The sequence below is a fragment of the Polyodon spathula genome, chromosome 1 (genome assembly GCF_017654505.1).
Source record: "Polyodon spathula isolate WHYD16114869_AA chromosome 1, ASM1765450v1, whole genome shotgun sequence".
In the NCBI taxonomy this organism is placed as follows: domain Eukaryota; kingdom Metazoa; phylum Chordata; class Actinopteri; order Acipenseriformes; family Polyodontidae; genus Polyodon; species Polyodon spathula.
Window position 1 is genome coordinate 34,606,371 of NC_054534.1, and position 27,702 is coordinate 34,634,072.

At 36.9% G+C, this 27,702-nt stretch overlaps 2 protein-coding genes across 3 annotated transcripts; both read left to right on the forward strand.

The window, feature by feature from the left end:
* The first annotated feature begins 743 nt into the window (after positions 1-743).
* Positions 744-13,241, forward strand: LOC121317793 (tetraspanin-36-like). Its single transcript, XM_041253902.1, has 7 exons — positions 744-937; positions 8,256-8,447; positions 9,672-9,746; positions 10,714-10,809; positions 11,058-11,210; positions 11,998-12,081; positions 12,382-13,241. Exons 1-7 carry the CDS (start codon positions 878-880, stop codon positions 12,469-12,471), a joined length of 750 nt encoding a protein of 249 aa, XP_041109836.1. The 5' UTR covers positions 744-877; the 3' UTR covers positions 12,472-13,241.
* Positions 13,242-15,371: 2,130 nt separating this feature from the next.
* LOC121317767 (spindle and kinetochore-associated protein 1-like) lies at positions 15,372-26,608 on the forward strand. Of its 2 annotated transcripts, none has more exons than XM_041253898.1 (7): positions 15,372-15,803; positions 18,538-18,633; positions 18,927-19,051; positions 20,370-20,467; positions 21,059-21,193; positions 25,290-25,459; positions 25,902-26,608. In XM_041253898.1, the coding sequence occupies exons 2-7, from the start codon at positions 18,546-18,548 to the stop codon at positions 26,048-26,050; spliced, it is 765 nt and encodes a 254-aa protein (XP_041109832.1). In that variant the 5' UTR covers positions 15,372-15,803; positions 18,538-18,545; the 3' UTR covers positions 26,051-26,608. The 2 variants fall into 2 exon arrangements, with proteins under 2 accessions (XP_041109832.1, XP_041109831.1); XM_041253897.1 differs by lacking the exon at positions 15,372-15,803 and adding an exon at positions 17,590-17,713.
* Positions 26,609-27,702: the final 1,094 nt, after the last annotated feature.

Consider the following 27,702-nt stretch of genomic DNA (forward strand, 5'->3'; position numbering starts at 1 on the left):
AAGGTTCTGCTAATTAGTATAGAAAGCTTATGTCAATTTTTCTAAAAGTAATTGGGGAATGTAAACAAACTTGCCAGTCGATAAAGCTTAACTTTTACCTGGAAATAATGTTGTAAAGTTGCATTAAGGAATTGCTAGTCCAGTGTATTTAAGTGTGAAATTCACTGTTAAGACGTCTAGTTTTTTCGATTAGCCTGACTAAGAGCTTTGGTGCATGGATTCCCTTGAACAGTTTCAATATTTCGCAAAGATAACCAACCGCCTTTCTTTGATTTCATTGGCTCTTGTAATGCTCATCGAGGAATATGGACATTTCCGCATTACAAGAGCCAATCAAATCGCTTGAAAGCACAAATCTTGTCAAGACATTTAAGATATAGTTAAATATTTAGCTAGATGTTAAATCTTATTAAGAGATTTAAGATTTAGTTATTTAGCTAGATGTTAAATCTTGTAACTAGATTGATAAATTACATCTGAATGTACACATTTAATTTTTTTTTTTTCACAACATTTATAAATCTGGGGGAAAAATACAAGATTTAATCTAAATCTGGAAAAAAAAGACATTAACGTTTTTTTGTTACATAAGGCACCCCATAACCAACCGCCTTTCTTTGTTCGGGTATTCATTGTGCAAAAACGTAGCTTTGATAGATACATGTGTGCCTTAGGACCCTGCGCACAAAGACGATTATTAATCCCATTTGGAGGCAAGCATGTGACGATGACTCAAATTCAAAGTGGTCCGGTGCTGTTGAGTTCACACAATTTAACAAGGAAGTGTAGTTATAAAACACACTTTACGCTTCAGGAGCCGTAGGAGTCGAGTTTATTGCGTACATCATTACTAAGCATATAGTTTTACAAATCAACAATGGATTGTGGAATAATAACTTCTAAATCGGTTTTACTTTTTCTCAGTGTAATATTCTGGGTAAGTTTGATTTATATATGTTCATTTTATGTTGTCGATAATATTATTAAATAAATCGCCTCGAATATGTTTTGGAAATACAATGGGTGAACGAACAGTGAGGTGTGTTTACAAAAAAGGCAACGTTAGGGCTTTTTGTTTCTTCAACCTCATATATATTTACTGTTATATATATATAATGTGTGTGTGTGTGTGTGTTTATCAGAAAACTGATGAAATAAGTCTGCAGTTTTCTCAGTGTAGTGTGAGTTCTGCATGGTTAAGAAATATTTTGTAGAAACCTAATAAGGTAAAACCAGGAAACCTATTAAGTCAAATTTATAATGTCGCGGTTTCTGGTGAATTCGCCGTGATCGGTGAAATTATCATAAATTTATGACTGAAATACAGAATAAAGTAGTCACACAAGCTATTTTAGACAGGCCATTACCTTGTAGAAGTAATAAGAAAAAAAAAAATACATTTTACATGGTAATTGATACTGTGGGCTAAATCGTCATTAGCATTTTTTATTTCCAGAAGGGGAAACGCACCCAGCAAAGTTATCAAACCAGATATAAACAACCACGACTTTACTTACTGTTGCAGGCTTGTTGATTAAGTTGTTTCTATCTCGTTTTATAATTATAATTGCGCTAATGACGATTTGGATAGCCTCGAGAATCTAGCCCTGCTATGTGTGCAGTCACACACGAGTTGAAAAATGGATTGATTACATGCACTGAGTTGAGCGTGAGAAGTGGAATCTATCGTTCATTTTCATTGGGATTTCAAATCCTTGATGTAACACTATCATGTGATCACTCCACATGGTACAGTTTGCAGACGTTATGACGTGAACTAACACTATGTAACACAATTTTTGTTCCTGGGTAGTAAGTGTTATTTCCTAATTGCTTATGCCTCAAAAGCATAGAAAATGGCTGCTATTCCCCACAAACTTTGCTTTTGTGACCAGGACTGTGATATTTCAAAATATCACTTTTTCCAATGGGAAAACGGGCAAATGTGTGTCTTTTCGTTCACATAAAGTCAGAAAAAAACAACATTTGAATCCAAATTAACATGTATTTATACTAAAGTAATACAAAAATGACTACAAATGATTTAGAAGTGAGTAGTTTTTCGAGATTTACGATTATACTGTATTTACAAAAGATTTAGGAGTGAGTAGTTTTTCGAGATTTACGATTATACTGTATTTAATAATAGCCATTTTCTATACTTTTGAGGTGTAATCAGTCATTTACGCGGTTAATACCAGTCCTGCCGCTGTTTTGTGAAAATCCGAAAAGTAATAACTGGTAAATGTATTTAAAAAATATGCTACTAAAGATGTCTCACCAATGAAAACACTAATGTGGGTGCAAGGTGAGTTATGTTAGCACCAGGGTTGGGGTTAATTCATATATTTGAATTCTAATTTATTTTTCAAATTGGAATTGATTTGAAAGGGTTTGGAAATGGAATTGAAAAACAGGAATTGACCCCAACCCTGGTGAGCATTTTTCAAGTTATATTCCAGGCCAGGGGCTCATAAGAATGTTGCATTGCCTTTGCTCTCCTGTGGGTTAGAGAGGGACATTGGCTGGGATAGTTCATCTCCTGCTTCAGTGACCCCTTATGGATCAGGTGCTAGAGGAGCTCAGGCCAAGACCATCCAGACTGGGCCTTCACTCCAGGGTTCAGTATTGAAAACGGAATTGATAGTTGTTCCCTAAATAAACTCAGGAAAATTCAATGCCGAGGAAGTTTGTGAACCCCTTAGGATTTTCACATATTTCAAACCTAAAATGTTATTAGATCTTAATCTAAGTCCTCATAATAGGTAAAGAGAACCTGAAAAACAAATGACACAAAAACATGATACTTTTTCAACATTCATTTATCCACAAATGATTCAACATTCAATATCCATGTGGGGAAAAAAGCATGTGAACCTTTAGATTCAGTAACTGGTGGCACCCCCTTGAGCAGTAATGACTTCAACTAAGCACGGAATTTCCTCTGCAGACATTCTTTTGTTGATCTGCTTGTATGTTTAGGATCATTGTCAGCTTCAACTCACGGACGGATGGCCTGACATTTTCCTCTAGAATCTTCTGATACAATGCAGAATTCATGGTTGTGTCAATGATGGCAAGCCGTCCAGGTCCTGAGGCAGCAAAGCAGCCCCAAACCATCACACTCCCACCACCATGCTTCACGGTTGGGATGAGGTTCTTCTGTTCAAACAGTGTTTGGTTTTCGCCAAACATAACGTTCCTCATTGAGGCCAAAAAATTCTACCTTTGACTTGTCTCTCCAGAGAACATTGTTCCAGAAGTCTTGTGGATCATCTGTATGCGCTTTGGCGAACTTCAGACGGGCAGCAATGTTCTTTTTAGAGAGCAGTGGTTTCCTCCTGGCTATCCTTCCATGAACACTATTTTTGTTCAGTCTTTTTCTGATATGTGAGTTCATGAACTCACATTATTCAAGAAGAGAGTGGCCTGCAAAACCTTGGATGTTACTCTGGGGTTCTTTGTGACTACCTGTCACAAAGACGGCCGGAGTGGGTGACGTCAGAACCAGGAAGGGAATACACGGAGACAAAACTAAGTGAAATGGCGAAGACGCTTGCTTGCGCCGGTTTATTGTAAATAAAAGGTTCAAGGAAACAGGAAACGGCACTTTACACCAAAATAAATACACACAGAACGGACTATACTAAACAAATACGGTGAGCAGATAGACTAACAAAACTGTGAGTTTGAAATAAACAGGTATCGTGCTGGTCCCGCCAGCATGCAATAGCAATTGATTTTAAGCTCTTACTCCTTCTCCTCCTCTCTCTCCCGTTCCCTACTCGCCGAACACCCAACCCTGAATGAGTAAAACGTGCATCTATATATACTGTTGTGCTGGGATTCAATTACTAATTAATAATTCACTTGAATCCCAGCACGTGAATTAATTATGTGCAGCCTCGTGCTCACATATTAACTACTTTAAATGCACGTGAAGTGATGTACAATCCCGTGCCTAAATACAATTATACATTTCTAAACACACGTGAACACAGACCCGTTTTATATCCCGTGTACCAATGCCTATACACTAACATTTAACACACCACACGCAACATATAACAGAAAAATAGACACGGGCGGGCACTTTGTCACGCTATCTTAATGATTTTCCGGTTTGTTCTTAGATTTTGGTAGTACGACTGCTCCTGGGTAGACTGTGGTCTTGAACTTTCTCAGTTTGTAGACTGTCTGTCTGACAGTGGATTGGTGGAGCCCCAAATCCATAGAAATGGTTTTGTAATCCTTTCTAGACTGATGAGCATCAGTCACTGTTTTTCTGAGGTCCTCATTTCTTTTGATCGTGGCATGACGTGTTTCTACACACCTGTATGGTGAAGACCAAACTCACAAAGTTTCTGATCTTTATATAGGGTGGGGCCTCCCAAACTCACCCCTGAAGATCTACCTAATTATTTAAACACCTGATGCTAATTGTCCCCTTAATTGAGCTGATAAAAACCAAGGGTTCACTTACTTTTTCACATACCCTGAATCTTAATTACTCATTGTTTGTCTGATTCATACATCATTTAGTTTCCAAATACATGGAATTGGTTAATATAAATCCCATTGGATATTTAAGAAAAGATTGGTTTTGATGCAAGGCGGATATCTGGGTAAAACTATGGAATTTCCGTAATTATTATATACAGTAGAGGCTTGTTCTATTGTTGTATAATTCATGGTTTACTTTGCACCTGGAATGCTTTTAATGGGCTAAACGTATAAACATTAAAGGTGGTGGAGGAGTTTTGTTAATGTTGTCTGAGGGGAAACTGGCCTTTTTCATTTTTTTTTTAAATGTCTTTTAAGGTTGTTACTGGTAAAACATTTGCAGGTGTGAGGATTTCATAGCACCACAGAGTGACGTTGCTCTTGGAAGTTACTGACTATTTTAGTTTTCCCTGTGACGGATTACATCTCCAGTAATGCAATGACAAGGAAACTTTCTGACATGTCAAATGTGAAAAATCCTTATGTCATTACGCCAGCAAGTCACAGATAATGGAGTTTGACTTGTAGAGTTACAAAAGGGATACATGATTAAACAAGAACACTGCTTCTTGTGGGGGAAAACCCAGGCTTGTTTTGTGGGTTTTAGTTTCATTTCTGTTACAAATCTGTTACGTAGAGTTGAAGAAAATCAGCTTTGTGTTCCAACAAAGCACTAATTTTGTCTTATGTGCAGTTTTACCAACATTAGGTTAGATTGCTCCTCTTGCCAATGTGTTGCTACACTAATCAGCATCTGTTTCTGAAAATGTAAAGCAAAAAAGATGAATCAAGCAAAAAAGCTTGATCTGCACCTTTTTTAAAATTTTTATTGACTTTAAAAACAGGAATTTAATATTTATTGTAAGCTATTGCTGGAAGAAACAGATTGTGGTGATAGCTATAATTTATGTAAAATAAACTTAAACACTTAATGTTTTTTTTTTTTGTTTTTTTTTTCTCTCATCAGCAGCCCCAGGCATTATACAATTATATTAAACCAATCATAAATGTCCTGGTGAAGCACATATGTATATTTCAGTGTTAGTTTAAAGATCTATAGAGGAAGACAATTTTAATGGGCTGTGTTCTGGCATAGAATTCCAGTGAGCCATGCTAGCTAACCCACCAACCCCCCTCATCTCTTGCAAAGTTGCAATGTAGCAATTATGAGCAGTCATTTTTTTATTTTTTTTTATAGTTCAGGATAAGTAAAATAAAGCCCTTTTTATAGGTTTGTGTCCTGTTTGAAAAAAATATTAAATCTAGTCCATAAACCTTAAATGGCACACTTTCACACAGCTTATAGGGTTAGTGGATTACATGATGTATATTGTGGCCACATATATTTGCATAGGTCACATGCTAAGGGATTTTCAAATTTATTTAAAAAATAAATAAAAAAATCCATATCTATGAACTTGTTAAGTGCATTATTGGCTATACAATAGTAATAATAATAATAATAATAATAGTAATAATAATAAATGCTGATTTAGTTGGTTCTTGGACACACAGTGGTATCTGCCAGGTCAGCTGGAGTTCTGTGTGGATATTTGCATCCAGCAGTGCACTGTAGACCTGATATCCTCTCACTTTACACAATCGGAGCATGCTACAGAACTGTGCTCCAACTGTACAGAAATTGAACATTTAATTGCATTTCATGCAAACTTTGAGTAGACTGTACAGTGGGTGCCAGAAAAGGGAAATTATACTGTAAAAGGTGTTTTTTTATTTTTTTTTATTTCAAGAACAATGCTGATGAAATCAAATCCACATTGCCAGTAATTGGCATGTCTCCAGTGGGCTTATTCCAGTCATGGGATGCTGCAAAAGGAAACCAGCATCAGTCTAGCTTCCTGTATTTACATTATACATAGTTGACTTTCTCTTGATTAGAAGGTACCCTGATACATTTACATTCCCTCCATACAGAACAAAAATAAATAAACTGCTATCACTTGGTCCTTTCAATTTCTCATACAGTTTACTAAATGTTACCACATGTTGGCCTTCTATGCACGCCATACGTTCTGTTTACAGTCCCCACAGACAGCTGGCTGTAAGAGCAGAAACGCAAGCTTCCTCTCCTCCTGAAACTTGCCTGGCACAGCATCGCTGTTTGTTTCTGTTACTACAGTGCATGCAGAAGCAAGTGTTTTAAAGCACGTTGACCGATGTTGCGCAAACTCAATTTTCTGGTTTAATGTGCTGCATGTTTCTTCTGTTATGAAACAGTGCCCTCCTGTTTTACTTGTCTTTTAAATGGCTCCCGGTTTGTTTTGTATTGATGTGTAAATGGTTTTTGGTCAGATTTATTGTTTCTGTGCTGCCTCAGGCTTGTGCTTACAGGGTTTTCCCTTTTATGCAATATTATTCATTTTGCATTCCCAGGGTATTTTGATTGACTTTCCTTATGGCTGTGAACACAGATGTTTATCCAGCCTTGTTGACACACAAAATGTAATACGAGAAAGAAACATTTACATATACTGTAAAGCATAATGTAGTCCCTAAATATTTAAATGGAAATGGATAAGCTGCCTCTTGCTTTTTTTGTTTGGTTTGGTTGGTGTGATTTAATAAAGGAGGAAGCTATTTTTAAAAAATCTGTTTTGATGTATGGCTTCAAGCACATGACCCAGTCTCGTCATTTGGCAACGTCTTTGACAGTCAGCTGGGTAGTGGTGATGAACTGAGCAATATTTTTAATTTTGCTCCTTCCTGTTGTAACCTACACAGTCACATGAATACAACTTGTAAGGTACAGTATGCAGTCACATGCATACAGTTTAAACAAAGCCATAATGGCTGGAGGAACATTGAACACCACAGAAACTAGTTGGATACAGATATTAGATGCACCTATGTTAGATACAGAAGTAAAATTAGTTATTTTATATTCAGTTAATCTTATTTTCAAAGGTAAATGCTTACACTGTTTGACTGCAGGCTGGTTATGTATTATTATTATTATTGGTATTAATGAATTATTATTATTTTGCAGACTCTTATCCAAAACGACTTATAGAGACTAGGAGGTGAACTATGCAGAGTCACTTATAATAAGACCTCGGGTTTACGTCTCATCAGAAGGACGGGTTAGGGGTCTTTGCTTGTTGAATATGGGCATGTTCTGTAATTTTCTGATGGTTAACCTTCATTTGAAACCATAATGTTCCTGATTTTTGATTTCTTTTATAAAACCCCTCCCAGTGTTAACCTCGGATTGTAAAATCCCCTGCTGGGGGGGACAACATTTGGTGTTGTAATAACATGAGTAACACTGTCAGATTTTTTGGGCAGAGGGGACACAGGGCAGTATATTTGCAACTAATTTAACCAGATGGAAGAGAAACCCAGATGCAGTATGCAGATTTGTGGTTTTTTGTTTGTTTGTTTTTTGGTAAAAAAAAAAAAATATATACCTTTTTTCATTTAATCTGTCACTTTCATTGGAATTCCGTAGTAGTTGGAATTCTGCAGTAAAACTATACAGTACAGTGGTCACCAGACCATCGCTTTATCGACAGTAATGGTAACTGCTATAGTATATAGCTTACATCTCAGCCCATTGCACTGTTATCATGATTTGGGTGCCTTGCATTGTTATTCCTCTAACTGTACTTCCTGCCTTTATATTACCAGTCTGTTGGACCGTGTATTAGTGGCTTGAGAACCACTAGGTCTAATGCTCATTCTGTACATCATCGACAATATTATTTTATACTTTTTTTAAATTTTTATTTAAGGTTGCAGGTGCCGCTCTTTCTTACGTGGGATCCTATGTGTTCACCAGCTACAAAAACTATGACAACTTCCTGGAAGACAAATACACTCTGCTGCCTGCAGTGGTCATCCTTGCTGTTGCCACGGTGATGTTCATCATCGGAATTATTGGCTGCTGCGCCACACTACGGGAGTCCCGCGTTGGACTGGGATTTGTAAGTAAATTGCTTTTCTCTGTCGATTTGCAATTTACACACAACGTGCAGACCAGATTGGCGTGTAACTGCGTTTTGAAAAGGTTCTACTTTCTGTTTTTATATGTTAAAGTACAGTGGGGGGGGGGGGGGGGGGGGGGGGGGGTGATTTGAGATTGGGTTTATAATAAATCTCCCTCTGCAAAGTGAACTACTGTGCGTCATGCACAGTTTATACCATTCCATCCAGCTTTAGAAATGATCGATGGTCCATTAAATAATTGTCATGGTGTTGGAAATTGTTTTGACCAACTATACTGTACACTCAGCTGGTCCATGTGACAGACATTTACACTTTCAAAACTGTCAATAGATTATGTTGTGAAAGAAGAATGAAAAATGAGAGAGAATTTGGCTGAAATGAAAAAAAAAATAAAAAAGGAAAGGTTGCTGCCCTAAACTATACAAAAGTGTGTGGTTACTGTAGAAATATTTCCAAAATAAAAAAAAAAAAAAACAATACCACTATGCTTCCTTTTTTTTGGAAATGATAAAAATTCTTTTTTTTTGTTTTCAGTTCTGTTTTTCTAAAATAAAAAATGGCAAATAAACCAACCCTTTTTATTCACATCACTGGTAGGACAGATATGTTTATGTGCAATTTTGAAAGATGCACATGTTGTAGCAAACACATTCATTTTTTTAATCCTATCTGGAAACCGATAAAGAAAAGCTCCCAGTCTGCATGTTTTCTTGTACTCTTCTATCCATGCACTTAAGTTGTTTCATCTCAGCAGTGCGTTTGAGGTCAAAGGTTGACTCCAAAGCTGGTTAGTCATAAAGGAAGCAGTCAGTAGGATAATGTCAGAAAAAAAAGATGTTGGTTAGAACTTCACTGACCAGGTAAAATAACCTATTGCAAGGGTAGACAACCTTGACTGTAATATTGCAGGTTCTTAAGTATTTAATGAATCTTCAGTAGGGTAAATTAAATAATGTTACATAATGCACTGGCTTGCCCCTTTTTTCTTGTATTTAATACAAAACATTTAATGTCTAAGTGCTTTTATTAAAACTAAAGGTGCTTACCCCAGTAGTCAAACCGATGTTCCATTTAAACAAGATGATGGCTGAATTTCGATTTTAGTACTCACCAAATAATTTAAGTGTTTGACATTATGTATAACTAATGTTTTAATTATTTGACAATATTTGCTGTTACATTTCCTTGCTTTCTCCCCACAGTTCCTGGTCATTATCCTGATAATTTTTGCTGCTGAAGTTGCTGCCTTTGTGCTTGCAATCATCTACCAGGGACGGGTAAGTGAGTCCAGGATTAGTTACTGCCCATCATTTCCAATTAGTCGGAGTATAAAATAAGTAGCCCTTTTTCAGGCTTTTCTAAATGTTTAACAAAGAGCAGGTTAGTTGTGCAGGAATGGGGAAAAATATGCATTCCTGGGGATCTAGGATTTTCCTGAATGAAGAGGAAGTAGCAGGGTTGCAAGAAATCTTGCATTCCACATCCCCGTGTGTTAGGACGACTGCTTAAATAATGTACATGTCATTTTTCTTTTCACTGTTAACATGGGGGACAACTTTTTACACTTAGTCGGTTTCAAAGCTTTTTTTTCAAACTGTCTGTTCTGGTGCCCACGTTGTCAAACAGGTACTACAAGCAATAACCATCCATGATGTGGTATGGAACAGAAAAGCCAGAGCCCCTATTAGGATTTTTTAAAATAACTTTGAAACGGACAAACATCTTAAAAAGTTGTCAGGATGTTAACAATGAAAAGAGAAATTATATCTGTTACTTAAATAGCTGTGGCGATGTATAATACTATTTTTTGGAACCCTGCTACTTTTCTTGAACCCCTTACTACAAGCCTCTGTGACTACTGTTCATGTGATTTACCACAGTAGATGGTAGAGTAAAAAAAATAATCAGTCCGTTCAGATTATAATACAGGCAGTGTCAATGGAAAATAATGAGTTGGTTCTAAATCTGTAGTGCTGTGTGTGCAGTGCCACCCAAAGATATGACTACTGCAATAGTGGTAATACAGTATACCCCTTATCCACTTACAGCTGTTTCCCTGGAGATACAGTAGACTTCACACATTTCTAAATTACCACCAAATGGCTGATGTTTAAATCCCCAATGTACAGTTTGATAATGGGTTATGTATTATTTTGATGTAACTGTTGGATAACCATTGTTTAGTTGCAAGTGTTGGCTTTGGTTTAATTTTTATCTAACACTTTTTTTTTTTTTTTTTTTAAGATAAAAAGTGATATTGAGAGGTCAATGAATGATGTATTCCAGAAGTATGATGGGAATAATGCTGAAAGCAGGGCAGTGGATTACTTGCAACAACAGGTAAATTGAAAATCAGAAGACTGTATACAAGCATGTCATAGTTGTATTAGACGGCTGCTATACTAAGGCTTGCAAGCGCTGGTGATATCTTTCATTTTCGTGCTTACAGACGCCGTGAGACATATTCAAACAATAAAGGGCCCTGATTCATTGTTTTTAAAATTATTCTTAAAAAAGGGGACCCATATGCTCAGTGTCATTTTGCCCCCGTGTGGTAATAATGTGTGTGCTGTTTATTTTCTTTGCAGGTGCAGTGCTGTGGAATCAATAGCTACCTTGACTGGAATACCACTCAGTGGTACAACTCCACTGGTAACCACTCTGTACCTGAGAGCTGCTGCAAACAGGGCTTTACTAACTGCACCGGGAGCATGGACCAAACAGAAAACATCTACACTCTGGTAAAGAAGGGCTCATCCACCGAATGGAATCAGTATTGGTGTACAGTCTTTACAAAGTGTTCAACTGTTTTTCACAGACAAACACACCATTTTGAAGTGACGTACATTATTGGGCTGCACAGTAAAAATGAATACGACTGAAATTCAGTATGCATGCAGTGTAACCAAGTAAATATTAATTGCAGTGTTACCAAGTCATGCTGCATAGCTTTAAGACAGTTATGAAGCTTTAACTTCAGCCTGGTTGCTTTTATTTTGCATTACAGAAATATGGATGATTTGAGATGTAATATCACGATAAAAACACAAGGCCCATTTTATGGATCTAAATACCGGTAGATCTGAATATTGAAACTTTTTAAATGAATAAACCTGCTTCATCAAGGGTCTCTTCCAACCAGATTTTTATTGAATTGTGTAATGTTAAGAAAGGAGTTAAATAGTCACAGAGGGAAACACCAACAGTATTATTGTAGAGCTAAAGGCCTATAGGGTTTAAATTGCTGCTGTTTTTAGATAATTAAAACAGACCCCCAATAAGAGTTTACTAAGCCATTGCTTCATTGCAAACCTTTGCATATTAGTTTTGTCTTCTGATTGGTCTGGTTGATGAAAGCAAAACTATCAGAACTGCTTTCCCAACTCTGAAACTTTGTTCCACAAACTCCAAGATGTTGACTCCTCTACATCTACATACATGTAACTAGATATTTCACAGTAGTGAAAAAGTAGACATGGCGCAGTCCTATTGTATGTTATAACCCTGTGATCTTCAACCACTGCACAGGGCTGTGAATCCAAGCTGGCGCGCATCCTGCAAGATGTGCTGAGCTATGCCATGCTGGTGATCCTGGGATTTGCCATTATCAAGGTAATCTTTCAGTTAAAAACGTACAAAGGTGTTGGATCTCTCCAGAAACAAATCTAAAATGGGATAGAAAGGAATAAAAAAAAAAATGTGCATCTTATTCCTAACTTGTAGAAAAATATTTTTAAGTCCAGTTTAAGATCACAGCTGTTAATGCAGCATTGTCAAAACTACATGTGATTTACTGCCTGAATAAACCAGGCGCTGGCAGTTACAACCTTTTTGACCGTTTTCAGGAAATATTGCAAGGACAACATGGTTAATGCTGATGCTAGGCTGACGTTTCCTTCTCTTCTCTTCCAGTTTTTCGGGATGCTGAGTGTGTGCGTGATTACATGCAGGAACAGGAGACAGCGTGAATATCAGCCTTTGTATTCGGGAACGTATGCATAAAGAGTATTGAGAGCCCCAGATGAGAGCATCCAAAGCTGTTCTCCTTTTACTGAGGGACACTTACTGTACACTGTATCCAGCATGTTACAAATACAGCTATTGTAGTTTAACAGAGTTATTGCTTTTTTCAAACTAGCTTAAGAAAAAGAGGAAGATCTTCTGATTGCTTCATTTGCAGTTCACCTTCTGTTGAGTTTTTGTGATGACTGAAAATAATACAAAGTGAATCTATCCAACAAGAAGAATACGTTAGTTAAGATAACTGATATTTCCCACCCATGCCAAGTTGCACTTAAAATGGCTCCAGTATTGAAAATGGTCCTCCTGTACAGTGTGCCTACTTGTAAGCTGTGATGAATTGTTTGTGGGACTGGGGTTGTCTGGGCCTATTTTGCTTGTAACTAGCAGGTCCATTTGCTTGCATGTAATATAATGGGCACATTTTCTTCAATTCCTGAAGTTGAACAAGTTGCTATTGCCTTAGGAATGCATTTGTTTTTAATAAGGAAACATATTTTGGACATATTTAATTTCTTGACAGGTTTAACTTGGTCTTAATACATTGTAGCCAAATGTTACACATTAGAAATGGAGATGTGAGCACATGCACAGATTTATTTCATTTTTAAAAATTAAATTACGTAGAGAAATATAATTAATCCTGTTAAAGATATGAATTCTGAAACTTTATTGTTTTTGCTTACTTTCCAAGCGTTTGATTGACCAGTATGTACTTAACAACAAAAAAAATCAATAAACTTTATAGACTACTTTGAATCCCTTATTTCCACAAAACACAAAGGATGAGAGGAGAGCGTTAACTTAAATGGACACATTTTACATGCTCCAGTTTGACTAAGAATTCATATTGTGTGGCATTAGCTGCTATGAAGGAATGTGTTCAAACCTGTTCAATGTTTTACTTGTTTACCCTTTAATGCACTCGTCTTCATCAAAAACAAGCGTGTCTTATTTTAAGGTAGTTTCAGCAGAAAGACATCTTCCTCTTGAAGTCGTCTTGTCACTACAATGACATTAACAGGTATGCGCCATCCGTTTGCTGCAGAAGCAGGATGTTTTCAGCTTTCTAAGTTCTGTTTGTTATACTCTAACATTGCACACGAAACACCAATAGATTTAAACAAGGGCTTATTTGTTAATAACTTTATCAAATATATAAATACAGAAGAGTAGGACATTGCATCTTTGATGTTCCATTAAACTGGCGGTGGCATACAGTGCAGTAACAGTACAACCAACAGGAATTTGGGTTGGTAGTGCTGTACTGCGGTGTGATGCACAGTCGTTATGGATTCAGTAACATGTTGATGAGGTTAAAACCACCATTAACACAAGTGCAGATGTGCGCACAGCCTGTTACACTTGTGCTATAGCATCTTTAAGAAACTTGTCATTGATCACAGAGGGATAGCAGAATACTTGGCATTGGTTACTAAGGAATAAAACTCTTACTAGAAAAGAAAATACAGATTACATAACAGAACAGGTTAATCATTGGTGCTTATGACAGCATAATAACAACACTATGAACTTTTAGCTTCTGGGGCCACAAATGTGGGCATCCCAGGTTTTGAGTGGACAGATAAAATCAGGACTGAAGGAGATATAGTTTAAAAAAAGCAACAAAAAGAAGCAAATTGCAATGACCTATTGACACTGGCACCTATGAAAATTTGTTTGACATAGATAGACCAGACAAATGCCTTCATATACCCCCTTATTTTGATGCCCTTAATAGTTTTCACTAAAGTATATCCATACATAGTTTCATCACGACTGAATCAGCACTTAAGTACTATACCTTTTCACATTATATATAACTAAAGAGCAAGTTTCATCACAATAGGACAATTGTCAGTAATTCCCTCAAAGAAAAGAAAAAATCCATTAATAAATTCAGATTTTCCCAACAGATAAACTGCATATGTCTGACCTCAACAGTCCTTTAATTGCCTAGATTGTGAAGAAATCCAAGTTTCCAATTGTGAAACACTATACACAATCCAAATACATGTATACATAAATCTTGGTTTTCTCATTTTTTGTCATTCAATTTCAGTCTGAAATTGCACAGTCAAGTGGTTTTTTGAACTCTTCTGTTAGTGTGATTTGTTTGTCCTAAATGAATAATCTCAACGTCTAATGGATTATATATTCGTGGCTGCAGCCATTACCAGAGCTCCTGATTACCACTGAACTTTAAAAAAAAAAAAAAAAAAAAAAAAAAAGAATGCCTAAGTATAAATAAATAAATAAAATACCATTGTCCAGTGAAAGAAGAGCTCAAATAGCACAGCTCTTCACAATGAAAGCTGTTATCAAAGTGGTACTGCAGAAACATTAGGGGTGCAGCGCTGTAGACACCTGTGTTATGGGGGCTTAGCACAGTATAACCCCTACTTCAGGTCGCACAAGAAAGACTTCTACAGCGGGGAATATTTCAGATAGTTTCGAAATGTCTGCACAAGTGGCATTTTTCTCAGTTTAGTGTGGTGGTCATTAATGTCACTGATACTGTTCAATCTAACCCCCTTTTCACACTGGAAACACTTGTAAGTGTACCAAGTACGGTATACTTACCAAGTGTTCTCGGCGCTTTTCAGTGGAAACCTCCTCACACTGGATGTGTACTGAGTTCACTTCCATCTTTTCAAACGTACCGAGAACACTTCCCTTTCATATTACACATCTGCAATTATACCAAGACACAAAAAACTGCTAATAGCTAATGAATAGCAAATAACATAAAACTCGGTACAGTTTGATACAGGATGCGTAAAAACATGAATTTAACATTTGGCAGCCTTAATTTAATATAATATAATTTAATAATAATAAACATTTTGCACTTACTGTTCATAAGCCACTTAATTCATGCATTTTTTTAAAAACATATTCTATTCTGTGGTAGAAAGGTCCTTATGCAGCTGATCTGTATGATGCAGTAGCAATATCACGATTTTGCAAAACCGAACACAACGCACTTGTTTTCTTTAAAGCACTGGGACAAATACGCATCTTAATTAAAACGTATTCACGTCAGACTATATCTTCTTGTGGAATCTGCTGTTTGCACAAAATCTCACCCGGAGTAGTCTCTCAGCTACTGGCACTACTACGAAAACAAATCTTAAGTTATCATTTGTTTATTATATAGGCCCGCCTAATATATATGACATAATTAAATATTCTTAATTCTCGATTGTTTTAAATGTGGCGGTTTTTAATTTTTATACAATATTTCTACAGCTGCAGAAGAGGCAACGGAATGCTTTTCTTCGTCTTCATGAAGTGACATCTTCAATTTCAAGGTATGCTACAATGATCGGAATAATACTATTGTATACAAGATCCTAACTCAGTTACATCAGTTACTGAACTAAATATAAATGACACTTTGGTACACTGGACGTTCGCAACTGAACCGAGAACGTTTTTTCTTTCACACTGAAGCAAAAATTAGCGAACTGTCCCCAGAACGAATACAACCGTGCCTAGACCACCTCTTTCATGTGGTCTCCGGACGGTTCGTTTTAATCGTTCCTGGTAACGTTTGGAGCTTTCCAACTTAAGGGCAAACGTTCCAAACTCAAACGAACCGTACCGGGAACCGGAATACACTATGTAACACAATTTTTCTTCCTGGGTAGTAAGTGTTATTTCCTGATTGCTTATGCCTCAAAAGTATAGAAAATGGCTATTATTCCCCACAAACTTTGCTTTTGTGACCAGGACAGTGATATTTTGAAATTTACCTATTTCCAATGAGAAAACTGTTTTCGCAGAAGTCAGAAAAAAACAACATATGAATCCAAATTAACATGTATTTATACTAAAGTAATACAAAAATGACTACAAAAGATTTAGAAGTGAGTAGTTTTTCGAGATTTATGATTATACTGTAAATCACTTTCACAAATTAGCCCCCAAATGTAGTCTCCCATCATGTTCTCGTTATACTGTCCTTGGTAGCGGCGTTCAAAGTCCAGTATATCCTGGTGGAAGCCTCGCCTTGCTCCTTCAAGTACTCTCCCATGTTCTCCTTGAATTTATCAAGATGAGCATCAAGGATATGGACTTTGAGGGGCATCCTACAGCCCATTGTGCCGTAGTTCTTTACCAGAGTCTCAACCAGCTCCACATAGTTTTCGGCCTTGTGATTGCCCAGGAAGCCCGAACCACTGCGACAAAGCTGTTCCAAGCCACTTTCTCCTTACTAGTGAGCTTCTTGGGGAATTCATTGCACTCCAGGATCTTCTTTATCTGCGGTCCGACGAAGACACCGGCTTTGACCTTTGCCTCAGACAGAAGTCTTGAAGGTACTTGAAGGCTGCCGACTCCTTATTTAGAGCTCTGACAAATTGTTTCATAAGGCCCAATTTGATGTGCAGTGGTGGCATCAGCACCTTCCGGGGGTCCACCAGTGGCTCCCACTTGACGTTGTTCCTCCCCACAGAGAACTCGGTCCGCTGTGGCCAGTCCCGCCTGTGGTACTGCGCCTTGGTGTCCCTGCTGTCCCAAAGGCAAAGATAGCAGGGAAACTTGGTAAAACCGCCTTGGAGTCCCATCAGGAATGCCACCATTGCAGCCTCTTGATGGCATCTCAGAAAAATGCAGATATGTATTCACTTAGGCAGCTGGAACTAAACTGAACTAGTGGGCTTAAGGCCCCTGTATTTATACTACTATTTATATTACTGGAAAATTCTAGAAAGTTCTAGAAGTTACTCCAAGTTTACTCAGCACTGAATCTATCTGGAATGTTCTGGAAAATAGGTAAATTTCAAAATATCACTGTCCTGGTCACAAAAGCAAAGTTTGTGGGGAATAATAGCCATTTTCTATACTTTTGAGGCATAAGGAGTTAGGAAATAACACTTACTACCCAGGAACCAAAAAAAATAAAAAATCTGTTACACGGTGATATAAACCAAGTGTGAATGGGGCCCTAAATCTACATTTCGAACACGTGTTGGCTACTAGTCCTGTCAATTGGCGGCATTAGAATCACTTTGAAAACTACATTTCCCGACATACATTGTAATTAGATAAGGCTCGCGAGAGTGTCATTGGGCGCTTTCTCGCAGGAACGGATGAGGGAGTTTTGAAATGTGAAGGAAATGCAAAACCGACTACCGTTGGTACGGTACCAGACATTTTCAGCATACAAACAAAGAGATTGAAGCGAAAAGACGTATCGCGAGTTTAAATACAAACTGAAGTAAGTATTTATTTTCACATTTTATACAAGTATCAGGATTGTATTTATAATACCAGCAACATTTTCCGCAGTACAATCTTAACAGTCCGCTAAACTTACACACGACAACCATTACAGAAACAAATACTATAATTACTATGTATGAAAGATAGAATTACATTATGATTTAACAACTGCTTTGTTCTACAGCCAGCCAGTACAATACATCCAGGGGCTCACCTTTCCTGTCAAAATAAACTTTAATACAGAGTGTTGACACAACAAATGTACATAGGTATCCCATTGTTAGCAGTGCAACGTGAAACGGGCACACATTGCATAAGCATAAGAAAGCGGAACGATAAAACATTCATTACACTGTTATTTTTGCTTCTGTACAGTATATTGCACGACTTGTTCATGTCGGAGCATTTCATCAGTACAACTAAGTAATGCGCTCCGTACCACGTTTTAACGCGTATCTGAAACTAACACTACACTTTTAAGTTACATGTAAACTTTCTAATGTTTTATCCGAAGTGATAGGCCTACTGTCTGTTAAGTGTCCTCATTGTTTATCTACTGAAACGTAAGTTTAAATGTGTTAAGTGGGAGGTGAGGTGACATTAACTGGAGGAGTGAAAGAGAGTTTGATTCTACATACCTCTACATTGGAGCAAGCACTCAGGAAGAATTCACCTGTGGTTTAAGACATACTTTTCCACCTGCATTTAAAAACTATTTGTTTTTAATAAGAATAACAAATAATAATTAAAAAAGCTTTGAATATTGAGGCTAAATATATCTTAAACAATTCGTATTTGTCTTTCTTTGTTTACATCTAGTTTACATAATGGAATCTTCTGACCTAGAAGGTTTGACCCAGCACATCAATGACAAGATATCTCGTGTCATGAAGATCCTCCATTTAAGGACCTTGGGTATGGTTTGCAGGGTGTACAGTTTTAAGGATTTTTTTTTTCTTTGCAATAGTGTGGGCGAGCTTGCATGTGCCAAATGTCATTCTATCATTATAAGCACTACAGTAAAACACATCATTTGATATATATAGTTGTAGTAATGCTATGGTGAAATGCATTCTGAATGATTTGGTCAATTGCAATAAAAAAAAATTGCAGAACAGTTTTTGGGGATCAGCTGATCCTCAACTTCAATACAGACTAAGAAACTGAATCGTTAGGGTAAAAAAAAAAACTGGTTCATGTCTTTTCAGCTAAGGACCCTGATAAGAGAAATGTGCTGAAAAAGATAAGTCAGGATCTTCTCTCTATAAACAACCTTTTAAACCAGTTTGAAGCACAGGTTAACCAGCAAAAGGAGATACTGAAATCGCTCAAGGTAATTATGTTTTATTTTTATTTTTTATTTGTGCTTTTTTTCTTTGTTTTGTTCTTGGGAAGACTGCATTTTGAAATCCTGAAACAAGTTACAAACTTGAAGCCAATTGTGGTGTGGGAGCTTCCAATTCTGACAATTGGGTCCTATGCAAACAACCAGTTACTTTATCAAACCAATGCAAAAAAAAAAAAGATTACAATACCATCAGTGCTTGATAAAGCACCAGTGCGTACATGAACAGTAGTGGTAGATGTGAAGTAACCAATCAAGTGCGTATTTTTAAATGTCATGAGATTTGTACTTTTTCTAAAGAAAATGTGAAGTACTGTACTATAGTTGCATGATAATGCAATTATGGCTATTTAATGGCCAATCAAACTTTATAACAGTACTTGTTACACTAGTTGTGAGTGTCTAGCACAAGAACATTTCTGAAGAAAGGGCAGCTGCATACAGGAAATTTCACTCAGAAGGATTTGTCCTTGGGACACAGGCAGCAAGAAGAACCTATTCAATCCATAAATTCAGCTCTGCTAGACACACATGCAGGTTTTGCCCAAACATCTACATAATGCAAGAGGGACCATGTTTTCTGCAGTTAAAGTACTCTTATGTTCTGTTCCCCTTGTGTTCACATACTATATGTAAACCCTTTTTATTACTAGATTTACTAACTACACTTACTACAGTTTAAAAAAACAAAACAAAAAGGTTATATTATAAATAAACCAACAGGGGGCACTGTCCGATAAGCAAAAGAATAGTGTCAGTGGCTGAATTGCTATTGGCACAGGGTACTTCTGAAATGTTCATTGCTCTTACATATATTTTACTTGTATTTTAAATTCTATAGAGCACAGACAAAATGTAAATGTAGTGCCACGTTAGATTATAAAAATACATAATCTTTACATGTTAAAGAAGGTTGTTTTCTTTTTGGGTTTCCTGTAAAAAGTCTGCAGGTAATTGCAGGAGCATGTCTTTTTAGTTTCTAGAGTGGCAAAGTACTACAAGGTCTGGCTTGTGTGACTGCACCTTTTAAAATCATTTATTGTTTTTATTAGCAAGTCTTATAAAATGGCTATGTTTTTCTTAATACCTCCATGAGCTTTTAGGCTAATCTATATATTGTTATATATACTGTCGTCTGTGGTCTCCTTAAAGCACTTTGGAATGGAGAGCAGAGATTGAGTCTGTATTTATTTGAACATATACTGAACATTGCATAAAGGAGAGCCATATGTTTTATAATAACAATCTGAAACATAAATCCTGTTTAGAGCATTAGTAACGGGTGAATTTTCTTAATTGGTTGTAGGAGTTAGAGAAATTATTTGAGGAGGATTTGAAACAAGCAAAGCACCTCAAAGAGAATATTCCTCCCCACATGTCCAGGAAGGGGCCTGTTCAGAGCAGGTAGGTTTATTTTTTTTTAAATACTATGTGTGGTAGTTTATCAAACAGTGACATGAATAGCCAGCTGGAATATCTCCTCCCAGCTGTGCTACAGCCTACTTTCCACCCCATTTACTTCTCATAGTTTTTGTTGATGTGCATAGCACTGCACCCTATACCCACATTTGATAATAATGAGACACTTTATTTTATTCAACAAAAACACTAACAGTGCTTTATGTCCCTCTACAATTAAAAAGTTTCTGTCTATTTTGTTTTGGCAGATGTACAACTTCAAACAGTAAAACATAGCTGACTTCAGTTAGATACCTCTTAATTAGCAGGCTTTCACATACTGTACACTTTTTCACCCACAATTGGCCATGACTCAAGGTTTCCTAATTAAATATACACATTCACATCTTATGCCTCATCCATATGTCCATATGTACTTGGGTGTGTTTAACTCTAAATTTCTTACAATTGCAGTTAGTACACCTTTTGTTTTGGAAGATTTGCACATACAACCATGATTACAACATTGGACTGGGAAATGCCACCCCTTCACATGGAATCTTTGTTTGCACGCTGATCTTTTTTCATATTTGACAGTGCTGCAGTGCTAAAAACAAGCCAAGAACCTGAAAGTAATAAGGATTTGGAGCTTTCAAAGAAACCCTCCAAACACAAAGATTGTATCCGAGAGATGCTGTTCCTCACAACTACAGAGTTTGAAAACATTCCAGCGTAAGTAACTTTGAACGGTCTCGTACATAACTTTGGGAAAGTCAAGTAGATAAACAAATTTTGTGTTCAAACTGATATTGAGGCAAAAACATTCCAGCGTAAGTAACTTTGAACGGTCTCGTACATAACTTTGGGAAAGTCAAGTAGATAAACAAATTTTGTGTTCAAACTGATATTGAGGCATTGTCCTGAAATATTTGTTTTTCCTCCAAAATAATAATAATAATAATAATAATAATAATAATTATATTATTATAATTAACAGCTGACATTATGGACCTGCATACGTATCTTTGGCCGAAGGTGAAAGTAAATTAATCTCTATTGGATTACAGTATTTTAAAATAATTTTTTTTTTGGGGGGGGGGGGGGGGGTTTACAAAAATACATATTGTATCTTAAAATTGATTAATTAATGCTTTTTTTTTCCTCGATGGTTGATTTATTACGTCTCACTATATGTACCACTAAACTGGTTACAGCTGATGGTAAACTATGCAGCCAGATTTGGTATTACCCATAATCATACTACAGATATTAGAATGTTGTATTGGCTACTTGACTGTAAAACTACTTGTATATAAAGATGTATACTGTTTTATATCTGAATCTAGATCTAAATTTAAAATGTGTGATGCCAGGACATTATGTTGTCACGGTCCTTAACGCTAAGATCCCCCGTGTACATTAATTTGGATTGCCAGTTCGAGTCTGGGACTGTTCCACAGCCAACCATGGACGAGAGTTCCCAGAAGGGGGAAGGGGGAGGGGGAAGAGGGAGGGGGAGGGTTTAGGTTGGACAGGGTGTCCTCTGCTCACCGCGCACCAGCGACCCCTGTAGTCTGGCCGGGCACCTGCAGGCTTGCCTGTTATCTGCCAGGGAACTGTGTTGTCCTCTAGCTCCTGGGTGGCTGCATTGTGAAGCTGATGTGTGTAAAGAAGCGGTCGACTGACTGCACATGTGTGTTCATCTTCAAACCTTTTTGCCACATGGCTACAGAATCTCCTGAGGTTTTTTTTTTTTTTTTTTTTTTTTTTTTTTTTTTTTTTTTTTGCATACTTCAAACGGGATTCAAAGTGGGTTTCCTTGAGTAATGGCTTCCTTCTTGCCACACTACCATACAGGCCAGATTTGTGGAGTGCTTGGGATATTGTTGTCACATGCACACATGCCATAAAAGCCTGTAGCTTTTGCAAAGTTGCCATGGCCTCTTGGTAGGCTCTCCTTGCTTGGTCATCCAGTTTGGAGGGTCTTGGTGGTGCCATACACCTTCCACTTCTTAATAATCGTCTTGACCGTGCTGTAAGGGATATTCAAGGCCTTTGATATTTTTTTTTATATCCATCCCCTGATCTGTGCCTTTCAACAAGCAGAGGGAATGTACATGAACCGCTGAATCTATCCTGAAATCATGTGAATCAATACAATTTAACACAGGTGGAGGCCTGTGGCAAAGTGGTTGGTAAGGGGAACAGGTGTAGCGGTAAAGCGGTGCAGGAGTGATGAACAGACAACAGTGATTCAGTGATTTATTTGTGCTGTTTCCAGGTCTGGCAACCGTTAAATAATAAATCCCCGGCAGTACACAACAATGTGTAAAGCGCGGGGATGGTGAACACAGTACAGTCTCACACACAAATAAAAGCACGGTCACCAGTCCTGGGTGATATTCAAACGTGCAGGTGCTCTGTGCAGTGGTGCTCTGGATAGTGCTTTACGTGGCGATAGCTCCAGAGGTGTGCGTTAACTGTCTAGTGGTGCGAAAAAGACAGACAATTATAAACAAACAAAGACAACACACAACACGTAATACGCTCCGAGAGCTCCCCTCTCAGTCCTTCTCTCCTCACGTTACCCAAACAAAGGAAAAGATCAGTGTTACCCTGGCCCCTATATGTAATCCCGCATGATATCTAGGTAAACGGTTACAGCTGCCTTATTACTTGCAGCTGTCTCTCGTTTACCTTTCAAATCAATATGGTCTTACAACAGAGTCGCGCTTCTTTCCAGGCTGACCCACTTCCCCGACCCGGAAACGAACTGTCAGGCCAGCCCTTCAAGATACTTCTCCTCTCGTTCTTTAGCGCCCTCACAGGTCGGGAGGAAGATTCATCACCAGAACTCATGTTTCCGTCACAAGGCCTCTTAACTTGGTGTGTGATTTTTGAAGGCGATTGGTTACACCTGAGCTAATTTAGGTTTGCTATTACAAGGGGGGTGGACAATTATCCAACCAAGCTATTTCAGTTTTTATTTTTCATTAATTTTCTACAAATTTCTAGAATATTTTTTTCACTTGGAAGTTGTGGGGTAGGATGTGTAGGTAAATGAAAAAAGAAAAGCTATTTTAATGAATTTTAATTCCAGGCTATAACACAACAAAAGGTGAACATTTTCAAAGGCACTGTATATATTGAGGTTATTTTTATATTATGACTGTCAGGTTGCCTAATTTGTTGCACTGCATGTCGTCAGACCATGTGACCTCCAGCAAAGGAACCGGGATGCATTTGAAATGGTGTTTCCAAATCCTGAATTGATGATTAATAAATAAATAAATAAATAAAAAGGAATGCTGGCACAATAAAATTTGCACAAGTAATAATGTTAAAGCCAGGAAATTAAGTATTGTTTAGCACTCCTTTTAATTTTATGAGATTCCAAAATTAAGTTAAAAAAAAATCAGCACAGTAGTAATGACAATGGATCTGTACCATTTTACCTCCACAAAGTTGTTGAAAGGCTTACTTTAATAATTATCACCCCAGCATCTGTTCTTTATATAGATGTAAAACCTCTCCAGGACTTTTACATAAATAGTGCTTCCAAACAGGATTATATGTTGGGACAGACTGTTCCCAGCAAGGGAGTACAGTAATACCAGCTAATCACAGAGACTTGCTGACTTTTCATAGAATTGATCAGTGAAAAGCCATCTGTTAAAGACCTCCCGAGTCCCACTTTTAGAACAAATGGGATTACCTCTTTCTGTTTGGAAAATTTAAGTCTACATCAGGTGCTGTCTACATGAATTATGTTAATCACCATTATTGCAGCTCAAAGTTCCTGAAAATGGATTTATGAATAGATGGCTTGATTTAGTAAATATGTAGGTGGCATAATAAATGAGAGGAAGCTAGTATTTGGTGTGAGAAAGGAACAGGCACCTGTTCAGTGGTTTGTGAATGAATGATTCTGTTATAGGCACCATTGGGTGCAGATTTGACTGCCTATGTCAAAGGTTGTGGTAATACTGGAGAAGATTTGACAAGGATTCACGTTGGAGATGAGCCAAGATAAAACGTTATGGTATCAAAGGGTGGGTGTAGTGTGCTAATTAGGACTGAAAAAAACAGGAAACAAAGGAAATGCCACCAGTAATTGAAAAAATTACCATGATTACCATGAAATTGCCAATGTGTTTGTCAGGAAATAAGTTAAATGCTTAGCTGGTTTGGCTAGTAATCTCCTTAAACCTTATGCAGAATGGCTAATATTTTATAACTCATGACTATTGCTCATGATGTGACCTCAATTCCAATCTTCTTGGAGAACATATATGGTATAGACAGGTTGGTCCTATTGTAAAATTGTTTATACTACCATGCACTAAAAAAGTATATTCAATTGTCTGTCGGCCAAAAAGAACTCTTCGAAGAGAGACAATTTCTTTGTGATTGCTTCAGAAAAGAATATTACGTTAAACTGGTGTAGGTTTATTGGGAGAGGAATTGACACGACCACTGAGTATATTGATGGTTACATCAATATGTTTCTATTGTATGTAGGTCAAGTAATTTTGGAGATAAATTGGAACAAGGTACTGGTAAATTTAGGAGAGGTTACTGGTACTTTCTACACCCGCATACATCTGTCTCCCTGATGAAAGGATGAAACTATTTATTTTTTAGCATCAGTAATTCTATTTGCCTTTCATCCTAGAGAAACTGGAGCTGTTAAAACAGAGGTTTATTTAATTCACACCATTACATTTACTACTTTGCTTCTCTTCTTTGTTGTAGAAATACGTGCACTGAGTTGTCTTGCATTAATATTTAACAAGACTTATTTTTAATACATTCTGTTCAATCTTAGATACATGAAAGGGCGGTTTACCTACGACCAGATCAACAATGTTATTCAAGACATTAACAAAGCAGTGGTGTGCAAGTATAAGATTTTGAAGCAATCTCTCAAATCCATGAACAATGCAACACGAAAACTTTACCAGCGATTCAAGGATGAAGAGTGCAAAGAAACCAAAGGTAAGTCCAAGAAGCCTACAGGATAAATACCATAGAACTTCAGTCCATATTGCTAATCGAACATTTTAAATGTGCTAAACATCTTGCTGAAAATTTTGCTTAATGCCTTTTTTTATTATTATATCTGCACTGACAATTAATGTTGGAACATAAGTCAAACTATCTTCCTAAAAGTTACCTGCAGGATTAAACCTATACTCTAATGATCTGCATAAATCTTAATTCACGAATGCCTTATGCAAAGTAGTGAAAATATCTCTTTAATGGATGACAGTTAGACATTTATTTTCGGTTTGTTTAAAAACAAATATGGCTGTATATATATGTATATGTGTGTGTGTATATATATATATATATATATATATATATATATATATATATATACGGATTTCAGGCCCCAGAAGGTTAGTATGCTAATGCTGTATGCTGTCTAATGTTGCAGGTCAATATTTTATTGTGGATGCTGATATTAAGGAGTTTACCCAAATGAAGGTGGAAAAGAAGTTCCATGTGATTCTGAACATGCTGCGGCACTGCCAGAGACTTCGAGAGGTCAGGGGGGGAGGGATCATCCGCTACATGCTGCAGTGATACATGCATATCTTTTTTTATTTCAAGGTTTCTTAAAGTTATTGTAGCAGGTTAAAATCATCGCGTTGTGACACAGACTGTTGCAATGGAATGGTGTGTCATGCAATATTCATACAGCCTTTTTAAAGGTGTACAGTAGACTGCATTGCTTGCTCAGTCAAAGCAGTCAGAGGCATTTGCAGCAAGCAAAGGCCCATTGGCAAACCAATTGCCTTCTGTCATTATACATTAGCTTTGTCATCCAATTAGAATGATGTGCTTTATTTATATATATACACATACTGGGCGTGACTTTGTAATGTATTAATGGTAGGCCCTTAAATGTAATCCATGAATTTACAGTGATCTTAAAAGCAGAAGTAGGTCCTAGAAGCACTTTTGGTTTCCTAAAAATGTAGATGCTTTCATGTATGATCATTGTGTTTTTTCTTGTTACATTGGTAGTTAGTTTTGGGCACACAACCTTTAGCAGCAATCAGTGCTCTAGTAAAACATTTAAAGACTTGCACAGTGTTATTGTTTTTTAGTTTTTTTTCCCATTAAGCTTCCCATTTCTAATAAAAATTATAATTATAATAATACAAACTAAGGTTTGATTTTTAAATGAGAAAACCGCTTATTTAATGGAGAGCAGGAACTGCAAGAGCACCACACTTTCATTTAAGATTACCAGTACTAAAAAATAGTCTGTTGGCTCAATTTACAGCATATTGTTTCTAAAAATGTTGACCTGTCACATCAAAGAAACAACTAATGTTTTCTTTGCTGTGAAACAAGAGCCTTATAATTTAGTTAAGTGAGCGTTCAGTTTCTACTTTGTATTGTAATTCACCTTTTGTAGTGGTTTAATCTAAGTTAATGGTCGGGTAATATAGAGACACATAATACTGTTAATGTGAATAGTTCTCTTGGAAGTAAAAGCAACACATTATCGCATGGGGTTTGATTAGGTTTAATTGTACAGTTGTGGACATTCATTTTGCACATACTATTACACATACTATAGGTGTTTTTCATTTTTAAATCAAATCATCTGTAGTGGTATATGGTACTGATTTCTACGTTATTTAGAGGTAAAGTAACTCAACTTATTAAAAAATAAAGATTACATACTTGTTTAATGTTTGGCTAATCTAATCATAAAAATAATAACCTATGAGTTCAAACATTTTTAAATAACATGAACACAAACAGATGGTAATAATGAATGAGTACAAAGACACTGTCCGGAAGTTGGTATTATTTTACCCCTGGGGCTGTACACTGCTTTTCTAGTTAGTGGTAAAGGATCTGCATAATCACCCTGTAGTTCCCGCCCCAACAGGGCTAGCACTAATTCCATCACAGAGAGGTAACAAAGCACTGTGGCTGACAAGCCCCTTAGTTAATCTAGGATTTAGTGTTATTAAATACTTCTGGAAGGTTTGCAACATTCCAATGCTCTATGCATACTGGCACTGCTGATTTAATGTGTTTTCTTTTGTTTGCGTTTTTTCTATACACGCAGAGAGTCTCCAGACAACCATTACATTGGTCCACATATACAGTGTATTTTTCAAAATCATAGCTTGGTGTCATGAGCTTGAAACTCTTAGTCAAACCTATCTCTATGTCCTGTATGCAACAGTGAAATTCTTCTTAAGAAACAGGCA

Excerpts from the sequence above, each read along its gene's own strand:
- LOC121317793 (XM_041253902.1), top strand. The coding sequence starts at position 878 with ATGGATTGTGGAATAATAACTTCTAAATCGGTTTTACTTTTTCTCAGT. Across the intron at positions 8,448-9,671 it reads CCCGCGTTGGACTGGGATTT|TTCCTGGTCATTATCCTGAT; the intron begins GTAAGTAAATTG and ends TTCTCCCCACAG. Across the intron at positions 10,810-11,057 it reads TGGATTACTTGCAACAACAG|GTGCAGTGCTGTGGAATCAA; the intron begins GTAAATTGAAAA and ends TTTTCTTTGCAG.
- LOC121317767 (XM_041253898.1), top strand. The coding sequence starts at position 18,546 with ATGGAATCTTCTGACCTAGAAGGTTTGACCCAGCACATCAATGACAAG. Across the intron at positions 20,468-21,058 it reads AAGGGGCCTGTTCAGAGCAG|TGCTGCAGTGCTAAAAACAA; the intron begins GTAGGTTTATTT and ends CATATTTGACAG. Across the intron at positions 25,460-25,901 it reads AGAGTGCAAAGAAACCAAAG|GTCAATATTTTATTGTGGAT; the intron begins GTAAGTCCAAGA and ends CTAATGTTGCAG.